The 11,616-nt window shown below is 35.5% G+C and overlaps 1 protein-coding gene across 1 annotated transcript; it reads right to left on the bottom strand.

Annotated features, from left to right (window-relative positions):
* Nucleotides 1–3,138: 3,138 nt before the first annotated feature.
* mmadhcb (metabolism of cobalamin associated Db) lies at nt 3,139–6,499 on the bottom strand. Its single transcript, XM_056755165.1, has 8 exons — nt 6,375–6,499; nt 5,842–5,874; nt 5,537–5,675; nt 5,145–5,362; nt 4,871–4,979; nt 4,415–4,545; nt 3,974–4,060; nt 3,139–3,875 (listed from the first exon to the last, which is right to left on the bottom strand). The coding sequence occupies exons 2-8, from the start codon at nt 5,848–5,850 to the stop codon at nt 3,666–3,668; spliced, it is 903 nt and encodes a 300-aa protein (XP_056611143.1). The 5' UTR covers nt 5,851–5,874; nt 6,375–6,499; the 3' UTR covers nt 3,139–3,665.
* Nucleotides 6,500–11,616: the final 5,117 nt, after the last annotated feature.

Below are 11,616 nucleotides of genomic sequence, written 5' to 3'. Positions count from 1 at the left end.
CCAGATGAGCAGTAACATGTTTTTAATGATCAAGAGCGGCTGCAGGCTGGGTTTCAGGTACATTGCCTGAAGTCCAAAGAATGACCCTCATTGTTGGAGGGCATAGCAGCATATCCTGTTCAGTATGGCCATGCTGAGATTTTAATTACTCCACTGCAGAGCTTCAGGATAGATTGAGCAGCAATGGAAACAAATACAGCCCTTCTTTACTGTGGGAAAATGCAGACCGTCTGCATTTAGCATGACTGAGCCACACGTAACGTAAAAAAAAAGATTTTCCATTTCATGAGCAACACAAATGTCCAAATATATGTCTTGATCCAATTTCCAAGATTATAGTTGTATACTGCTGCTCATAATATGCATATAAATGCTGCACTTCTGTTATGGTATTAAACACGGATGTTGAACATTTAGCCTAAAGTACAACATTTGCTGATAGGCTTAAAAGATTCAGTTTTAAAGCTTGTTATTGTTTTACATTTAAAGGCTGGAGATTGTGTCTAGCACACAGGAACTAATGAATAGTCTCATGGGAACATCAGTGTGAGCAGATGGAGAGAGAGCAGAGGATATCTGTACCTCAGAAACACCTGGTGACTGCCGGGCGAGTGGAGTATGTGCATCTGTCCAAACACGGTGTGAATCTAGTAACAGGGTGGAGACAAAAACAGATAATGATGTAAGTGTGAAGTGTCTTCAGAGGAAGAGTTAGACAGTGGGAAAATCTCACAGGATATAATGGATGTCCGCTGTAGTGTTTCGGGAAGACTTGAGGAAGGATTGGTCTGAGTAAGTGCAATGTCATACTAAGCTGTTACCACAGCTTGAACATCTTAATGACTGAATTACAAGATGATGATAGATGATGAATTTATTCATCCCCTGAGGGAAATTCAGGATAAACCAGAAATAGGGATGGATCCTAAAAATAGCTTGGTGTTATTGGAGAAAAAACGAAGCTTTTAAAAGAACAGAAGTGCAGGCAGCACAAAGAAATACAATGAGATAAACAGCACAAAAATGTCTGATTCTAAAAGACAAAAAACAAACAACCGTAACCTAATACAAACTTAATATTCAAGCCCAAGACAGCTTTTTTTGGGCAAGCAAAATAAATAAATAAATACATCTATATTCATGATAATATATAAATAATAAGTTTGCTTTTAAAAATGTATTTGAATAAATATGAAAAATTATGTAATTGGCATTTCAGCCCAATAATTTAAGTCCTATTCTATTTCATTTTTCTGATAAACAAATATTAATTTTCTTTTATCATGTCTTTCTGGGTTTGCTTATTCATTACAAGTCTAAATCTGATCCTTAATTCAATGAATATGCACAGGTGCACAGATCACATTAAGTCTGGCATTACAAGTCTGGCTGCTGTTTGATTTATGTACATCACAAGCCCCCAAACAGCACAGTCTGTGAGACTCTGATGTGCCTCTAAATTATCACTTCTGCAGATAACAAAATTCAACAAGACCTTACAATGGGAACATAAAGGAAGAAACGAAGGAAAATGAACCAAAATAGCACTAAGTTACTTCAGAAGAAACATGGAGCCTGTCCTCTACTTTAACCTTGCAAGTTTGTCCAGTGCAAAGAAAAAAACTGTTATATCTCCTTAAACAGCAGGCATGACGATGAAGCTCTTTGACCGAGCCAATGTAAATCTTTCTAAAAACAGGAAAGTGTTGGCAGATAACTACTGGGAATGTTCCATTGTCTGAAAAGACCTCTGACACCAGGTTTCCCTTTGCTTTGCTGCTCTGGCTTTGGTCATCATCTCCCACCTAACAAGAGACAGAGACCCCCCAACCTCACCCACACAAATCACATGTTTGTAACAAGATGTATTTGTGTGATATCTGCCATACTTAACTCTAAAATTCAACATTGACAAATATCTCAACTTCTATGCACAGTTTAGAAGACATGTCATTTAATCAAATATTCTGGGGGGGTGATTGGGTGGCTTGACATGATTCATCAATAATTCATCACTCATGAAAAATAACAAGATGGCCTGACCTAGATATCTAACCCCAATTAAAATTGTATGATTCTCACTTTGAATTATTCCACCACTGAAAATGCTTTTGTATATTTACACGTGCCCTTTTATGTAAATTGTTATTTTTAACGGATTGTTATGTTTAAACATTTCAGAACATAATTATAATTATTTATAATGTTTTTTTATATAAATGACACAAGAAAGATTCCTCCTCACATCTTCAAAGCAAAAGTACTTTTTTTTTACTATACTCCACTAGTAAGCAAATAATGAACAATAGATGTTATTATAATCATATTAAATGCTATTGAGACCCATTGGAGAATACGCCCCCAATTTCACCATCTTAGTGAAAGGTTTCAAACTGACAAAGGGGAGGAACAAAGTTTTAGGTGGACAATTATGCCTAATTGATAGTCATGTCAATCAAGATTGGTTGTCAGACATGCATGGGGTGAAGACCAATGTCCTGTAGGCCTAATTCATTATCCAGACAGAGCCTGTCTCTAAACAAGCACATATGCTTTGATTTGACCACACATCATGACAGTTATATGTATTTGGTAACTTTCTTTAAGTGGTTATGTCAATATACCATTTCACTATCAAGAGACTTCAGAAAACAGAGTTGTGCTTTGTGTTGATCAGATGTGTCTTATGATCATTCATTCACAGCACGTGCTAATGGAAAGTGAAGAACTGGCTAAATAATTGTGGTGTCAGAGTTTAAAGAAGACTGATTATAGTCCATCTGTTGCAACTCTAAATGAATTCTAATGGTACCCTGGAGACATTGACCCCGGCATCTGCTACCTTTGCTAACCTCAAGCTAATTTGCTCAAAACATTCTCCATTTAGGTTAGAGACAGGCAAAGAGTACCTGCTGCATTTCATATTAAGGGTAAACCATTAAACATCTCCTCAAATTGCAAAACATTACATTTAGAAAGTCTGCACACTTGTCACTGGCATGTCACTACTGACGGAGTCATAAAGATTTTTTATCTTCGCAGCTTTCATTTCTCCATAGGTTGTTAAATGTCAGAATGAAGAAATCAGATTTCAACATTAAGGTCAGTGGTTTCAAACTATTGACACAGTGGGAAAAATGAACATTGGAGAAAGTTGTTCTCCATTTATTAAGTGTGAATATTATGGACCAAAGGAGAAATTTTGTTATTGAATTGAGGTCTAAAATCCTTTAATCATTTCTGATATAATTTAATTACTGTAACAGTTCTCACATTTTATTTAAAAGTATTAACAACATTTTTTATTTTGTCAAGGATTCTATTGCATCACTGGAGCAGAAAACAATCTTAGCAACCCATTTAAACGCACATTTTTAATGGACTTTCTCAGGGGCGTGTTTTAAAAAAGGCAACACAGGCAAAGACTTGGATTGAACATCCTACATGATTGACTGACAGTGAATTTGACTCTGTAGAACAAGCTTCCACAATGAAAGTTAAACCAAAAGTGCCTCTGCTTCTACAAAAACAAAACCCATCTAAGCTTCAGTCATGGGGCAACTTCATATTGAATTGAAGATTTTAGTGTGTTTGATTTTGCTGATCAAGCATTAAGGTAAGGAACCACCCAAAGTTTATTTCTGGTGTTGCGTCTGACCATGTTTTCATAGCAACACAGCATCCTTAACTAATAACTTCTTCATGATTTGGCTGTCGGGTGGAGCACTGGTGAACAGTGTGCCCACAAAAGCGTGCGTCCCCCATATCGTATGCCGGATCACTTTACAACATCCCAGGTCTTCGATCTGGAAACCTAAATGTCGGTATCTTTCATCCGTTTCAAAGAGCGTGTTGTTTGTGTATGAGCCGAAGAACTAAGGACAAAGAAGGTCAATTTAATTACAGTTGTGTTGAAATCTAAACAGCAAATTAAAAACGTGTCAAGACTTCCACAATAGTTGAGGCAACTTACTGCAAGGCCAGATGATGGATCTATAAAATCCGCCCAAAATCCTTCTTTTTGGAGAGCACAACATATCTCTTTTGCACCTTCAATAAACTGAATAGAACACAGTTGTTAACACAACACAGTATCCTGTATTATCAGCGAATAAACATATTTTCTTTAAAAAGCCGTGGCCTGCAAAAACAAACAGCAAAAAAAGGAAATCTTGGTCCCATTTCAATTAGACAGGAACTCACGGCAATGTGAACCAGACAGTAAATAACACACATTGCCAAAGGCATTTATTGCCGAGCCACATAACCTGCTCATGGCATGCACACACTGCCAGACAAAATATATGTCTATCCATCCATCCATCCATCCCTGTCTGTCTGTCTGTCTGTCTGTCTGTCCCTTATGCTAACTTGGATTACACATTATTCAACCCCAAGGTTGTAGAGCACTCACTTTAGCCAGCAGATCTTCTCTCTCCTGGTCCACCTGCTCAGACCAGCTTGTCATGTCATTCTGTGTCCTTTGAGTAACAGTGACCACCATCATTCCAGTCGATGGGACATCCGGGAACATTGACTCAAAATCTTAAAAAAAAAAAAACTATTAGCATTCATAGAGTTCTTAAGGTCATGTTCATGCAGTAACGTTGACAACAATACAATACAGAAGGAGATGCTGCCCTCTAGTGGACAAATGTTATATTGCATTTCAAAATTATATATATATATGCAAAACTGTACATTTTGTGTACGTGCATTGCATGTGTGCTGAAAGTTCAGGACAATATAAAAAAAAATTGTTTGAGTTATATGTTTTTTCAAATAAACTCTTTATTTATTAACTTTAATACAGTGTTATTTTAGTTGTTTACTTTAGTAGTTTATTAGTTGGACAAAGTAGCATACAGACCTTTCTTTAGAAGTTCAGGGCAGGATTGAATAGCACACTCCACATTGGCATGATCAAAATAGTGCTCTACTTTACTGATTGTCTGTGCTGCATTTGTTCTCTCTGGTTCCTAAATACAAAAGAAGACAAAAATAAAACCATGAACCAAAATGAATTACAATTATTTACAATATTATTATGAGCATGATTAGAACTTAAATAATTATTCCAAGTACGAAGTTATTTATACTTCCTGAGACCAAAATCAATATAAATAACACAAGAAGCATCATACATGAAGCTCATTGATGAAATGGGCCAGGATGAAGCCGTGCCTCTCGCTACTGGACTGAGCTGTGAGCACATCAGGCAATACGTTGTGGATGGGTACAGTTCTCTGTGCTGCTGTGCCCTCTAAATGACAGTCAAAACCCACGTTTCCAGGCAACTGGAAGCGTTTATCCTGAGGTCCAAATGGACCCATGTTTTCATCTGGCCACACTGTTCTTGGTGCTGTTCACAGGAAACAGAAAATAAACAGAGATTATTACCATTATATTGCCCTTACAGTTATCATCACTTTGATCTCACTGTAACCTCTATATGTGAAATATTCATTTTTTTAAGACTATGCTATTACCATTTATTGGAAGATAATTTCTAATACAGAGCAATATAATAATTTACCAATTTCTGGAATTGTGATGTTCCTATGTGGCTCATCTGAACCAGATGCCCCAGAGAAAGTTCTGGCCCCTACAACACGCTGAACAAGAACATGAAGCCCTGGCAGGTACGTAACCAGCCGAGCTCTGCTGCAGAGCACCTGAGAGAATAAAAGACACAAAAAGCATTTAAATCTGGCTTACGAGGCGGATTTACAGTAAACATTTCTATCATAGTGGCAGAATTTATGCATGTGTAAATCAGATCATAAATTGAAGTATTCTTGAGGCTGTGTTGCATTTACATGGACAGGGTAAACAACTTACACTGGTCATCCTGTTGGGCTTCTCCTTTTTATTCTGTGGATAAAATATATAATTTCGTTTTATTTATTACAACAACTTTTCCGTTTGGAAACACAAAGAAAGGTCTTATTTGACACTTATTATCGAGGAGATTTATGGCTTCAGCCCAGTAAATCATGAATGCATTTTTTCACATCATCTGTGGCTGCCTATTATCACAAATGATACAAACAATAATACTAATGTTGTTGGAAACATGTTTAAAACATGCAGGTGTAGAATAAAGGTCACGAAAACAATAAAGCAAGAATATCACCTAATTAAACACAAATAACGTAAGTTATTTCGACTAACGTGAATGTCATGTGAATAACACAAAATGTAAACGTAAAGATATTGTCACATTTGATACTTCCAAATCATGTCTTATTAGCATTATGGCTAAGCTAAATCATAATCACTTCAGTAAAGTAAGTTCTAAGACAGTATTAAAACATATCTGGTACTCGCTATCAAGTAATCATGAATCAAAATAAGACTGTATTTGAGCCTACCTGTATTTTGATCAACTTCTGTTAGCTAGCTATTCAAGTCTCTCTTCTTTAACCTTTTGATCACGTAAGAACGGAGGCTTGTAGGGGACAAAATTATGCTTTCGACTTCGTACGGCGTTGCGTAGACTGATCGGAGTGCAACATTGAGTACCGCGAGAGCTGTTTGCAAGAACGGGTTTTAAATCGCTCTCGCGGTACTTTGATGTCATAAGGCAAACCGCTCTGCACTGCACCTGCACAGCTCTGTAGAAGACGAATACGTCATGAAATTCATTACAGCTCCACAAGATGTCAGCAGATCTCTGTAACTGTTACATACCATTCAACATTCAGACATTATTTAACAATAGCAATGACATCTCCAATAGATATCTGAATAGCGATTCAAACCGTAGAACCACAAACTATTAATAAAACGACTATGATTTTCTTTGCATATTTGTGCTTTTAAAGAAATAATCAAATGTAATTTATATTTTCTTTTTTCCAATTCTTCTAACTAAATTTGTAACTAAATAAATTATATTCTAATTTATTTTAATATCCTTTCTAACTATTTCTAATTGTTTATGATTTAAATACCCGAAAAGCGGATGCATGTAATATCGGAACAGGCTCTTGCAGTGAAAGGGTCAGAGAGGCTGAAAAAACATAAGACCTAATAAAATTGTTCTAAGTCATATCTGTTTTCATCTGTTTGACTGTCTTTTTTCTGTGTGTTTTGCATTCCTCAAGAGAAATCCAATGTTTTCAATTTACCATTTGTACTTTTACATCTATTTTGATAGTATTGACTATCTCTGTTGTCCATAAAGGGATAGTTCACTCCCCCCCCAAACAATCTGTGATTGAAAGTATCTTTTTGTTTATTTTCCCTACTATGGGATCCAATGGGGGATGAGATTTGTTTGGTTAATGACATTCCTTCAAATATCTTCTATTGTGTCAAGTAGAACAAAGACATTTATATGGGTTTGGAACAATCTGGGGGTGAGTAAACGATGAAGAATTTCTTTTTTTGGTGAACTATCCCTTTAATCCACTCTGACAACAGTACAGTTTGACAACTCAATATCACTCAACCTTATTAACAAATTTATTTTCCTTTGCCAATGCATATATATTTTGATGATTTTTGTATGTACACATTTCAACAGATATGAACAAACTGAATAAAGCAAATTAAACTATTCTGGTATCACAGCCGTAAAGAAATGATTAGCGAATTAGCATTCAAAAATCCAGTAGGAATTACAGTTGAAAATAATGATTGAAATTAATTCAACTTTACATAATTAATGACATTAATCAGAAATAACACCTTGAATCAACAATGTTATAAATAGTCTAATATTAATGAAATATTTTGGTCGACACACACATTTTTTTTAAGGAAATATAAATTAGTTCAACACAATCTGATCATGTGGGACCAATGTACACATTAAAATTAGGTAAACGCAAAAAAAAATTTTCAGCACCATCTTTTGTCCCTTGAAATGTCATAAAATGATCCTTTATGTACATTCTCATTAAATGTCTGGAATAGATATTCTCTATTTGCTTCCTCAGCACTCGTCTTCTTAGTCTGAGATTCAGATGCTGTCTGTGATTATGTCAATTAATAATGTATGATGCAATTACGTCTGTCAAATGACAGGATAAAAAGCTCCTACGTGGTATAAGCAGGCCAAATATGAATATGGTGATGGGTTTTTTTAATTCGTGCGGATTCTCTGTAATGTTATGAGGTGCTATAGCACGCTTCCGTACAAAGAACCTGTGAAGCCCCTGTATGGTTCTTGAGTGGTTCTACATAGCACCTCAATTATCCCTAAGAACCTCGGAAGAACCTCTGAAGACCTGAAGCACCAAGATATGGTTCTACATACATTTACATTTACATTTAGTCCTTTACCAGACACTTTACTCCACAGCGATTTACAAATGAGGTTAAACGATAGAAGCACTAAAAACAGTTCCCCTATAAGACAAGAATCACTTTAAGTCCTCTACCATTTCTATAGAGTGTACACATACATTCATTTTGGAGCGATTTGCACAAGAAATATGTGCACAATAAGTATGTTGTCTGTGCTTTTACACATAAAATCAACATTGAGTGATATACTGTATGTTGAAACAAAAAAGTTCCTGGTTACTGGTCTCTTATCGTCTCTTCCAAGAATTGATTCTAAAAATTGTTTGGTAACTTTATACAGCACTTCTGATATTAGTGCCTCCCTAGGATGAATGGTTTTATTGTTTCCCCTGTTTTTGGAAAACACTGTCTGCTAAACGCCTTAAGTGCAAACTTCTGCTGTGTTCTACAAGTTCTGAATAAAGACAAACAATTGTCCTATAGGGTGAGTATATATGTGTCCTTAAAACTGTCCTTTTGTCATTCTCCATTTTGGGTCAGTTATATCTGTACTTATACTAGAAAAGTATGAAAAGATCCTTAGAGAGAAAACAGAGGTCACCCTGCAGCACTGAACTCCATTACCACACTGTGTCTGTAAGTCTAATGATTGAATCATTGAAGAGCAACCCGTCTTATAAAAGCCGTAGAAAAGCCAAAAGGGTTTCTCTTCAACAAAGGGCACCATTTGAAAACTGCATCACTGCACTTAGTCCAATGGGATGTAACAAACATAACAACAGCTCCAGGTTGCTCTGCAATATCATTTTTGTGGTACTCAAACTACCATTTGTCTGCCATTTCTTTGATGTGGCATGTTCTTTTCCTGCTGGAAAATGGCATATATAATTTCATAAAACTATTAAACAGAGATTTTCACATTACACAAGGCAAGGTTGTTTATTATTGCATTTACACTATCATACAAATGTACAAACATAAGAAAACACAATCCTCTGAATAGGTCTTAATATAGAGAAAAATATATATATATTGTCCACATACAGTATATAGGCGTTCAATGTCAAAACACCCAGCATCACGACAAGCCGCTACATGTTGTCATTTCTTACACCACCAGATGAACTTGACTCAAAAATTCTGCTTGGAACCATGAGCTGAAGGCACAAATTTCTTTCTAGAGCATGAAATAGGTGCTTGTGGTAAAAGGGAATGTTTTTTGATGTTTGATGGATTAGCTTTTATCAAAACCTTTTATCCGCCCTGGAAGGTCCCTGGGGACTAACGTATAATCCATCACAGGAATAAACAATAGTTGATACTGTCAGTAAGTGCCAAAACTGGCCTAAACCCATTGGCACTGGCTCACAGAACTTGTTCAACAATTAAAGTAACTGTTACATATGGGGAATATTAGAGGAACTAAGCTCCTTTGATACTTTACATTTTTACAGTGTGAACTGCAGCTCTTTCATTGGAGCTGAAGTGAAAATGTATGTTTTAAATAGTATAAGGACCTGCTGTGAAATGATGACTTTTTAATAAAATAGTCTTCTAAAAATGTATTATTATGGCATTTAAATGTGGTTTGAAATTCATCCAAAACTGATGGAAGATATTATTTTTAAATCTGCTTTAAAGAGGATTTTTCAACATATGATTGCGACATTTTATGAAAAATGTATCCTGTCAAATTCTGCCAAAAAACTGTAATATATCAAAGACATTGTGTTAGGATAAAACATGGGTTTCTTTTCTTTTATTCCAAAGTTTTAATTCCAAGAAAACGATTGAGCCTTAAGCATTCCAAAAAGATTCCTTAATACCAAATTCTTTAACTTAATTGCTTTATGTATCTTAATATATCTTTCCTACAGTGCAATGAAAAATAAAAACCTCCAACGATTTTCATTCATCTTTTTTTAATGTCCAGTGCTGTGATTGTTTTTCATGCATGAAGCTCTACTGAAAAAGCTATGCAAAAGAGTTAACAGTATAGGTTTGGAATCCGGGTATTTGTTTTGGTTTGACCTCACAATACTTATTTGGGCACCAAGTCAATCTGTAATGACAATAGTGGCTCTAGAACATGAAGCTGTTCTCTTTTCAATTCTTTAATTTGCTTAACATTGCTAGGCAGTTATGTGACAGTTTAAAAACCTAAATTGAAGTTCTTGTTTATTATTCTGCTGCTGTACATCTTTTTTTAATCTGTAACAACAACCACAATTCACAAAATGCAAAAGTTCTTTGATATTACCACTATTTTTATTATTATTTTATTTCAAAAATAATGTCAAGGAAGAACTTAAATAGAATTACAAATGTTTCTATTGAAAACAGATTATTTTGAAAAAATGTGTTGTACGATTTATCCAATAAAACTAACTATTAATATCATGTGTACTTTGTTAATTTAATTTGTTTCATGTCTTCATGATGGAAAAGCAGTGATGTCAGGCAGATTATATGCTTTTCGAACCCTTTCGCTCCTGCACGGCTGGTTAAGTAAAAATGAGAAAATGCGTTCTTTTATTATCTGCGCAGTTGTCTCTAAAGAAAAGAGGCCCATGACTTATGTTTGACTTTCACATTCCAGAGACTCTCAACGTTTGTTATTGTAAATTGGGGTGGTCCAGTGGGGGTTGCAAATAACCTTTTTGATAAATAGGGTTATCAAATCCATATGTTTCCACTCACAGCAAGTCACCGCCATACCTAGAAAATTTTTGCTTCAGCACAGAGCACATGTGGTATTTCTGCTCTGTCAGCTCCAAGCTAAACCAGCTGTGGTAAAACGTTTCTTGGGAAAGAAAAGGAAACGACAAAAACATGTAGGTGATGAAGACATGAATACAAATACTCTTTACATGGCAGTAACTAACAACGCCAAATGTGAATACCATTCACAGTTATATGGTAGGAGTTCTTTTGCAATACATATAACAATCATCTGTGTTATCTTCTCAAAAATAAGTGGAAAAAGAATGAGCTTTTTGGTGTTCCCATATGTGAGCAACATTCTAAAAAGTGACTTCACAATTTACAAAGACTTAAATGATCCAGGAAGGAGACAGTTCTTGTTGGTTGACTGTAAGGATGTGGCATTCAGTCATGGAACAGCTTCTTGCTCTGGCTGTCCTCCAACCTATGAACATTCCTCTTCAGGGCTGTGCTCTTAAACTGCTGCTGACACAGAATAACAGGAGGGTCCTGTTATCTTCAGTATATAAAACACATGTACACACAGTGAAATAAGATTTAATCCGATTTTTTAATGAAGTGTCATATTAAAACCTTTTTTTACTATGTTGTTTACAAACAGAAAAACTATAATTTCAAATTACAATTAGAGTTATG

The sequence above is a fragment of the Triplophysa dalaica genome, chromosome 8 (assembly GCF_015846415.1).
Source record: "Triplophysa dalaica isolate WHDGS20190420 chromosome 8, ASM1584641v1, whole genome shotgun sequence".
NCBI lineage: Eukaryota > Metazoa > Chordata > Actinopteri > Cypriniformes > Nemacheilidae > Triplophysa > Triplophysa dalaica.
This window is presented reverse-complemented; position numbering and strand designations above follow the sequence as displayed.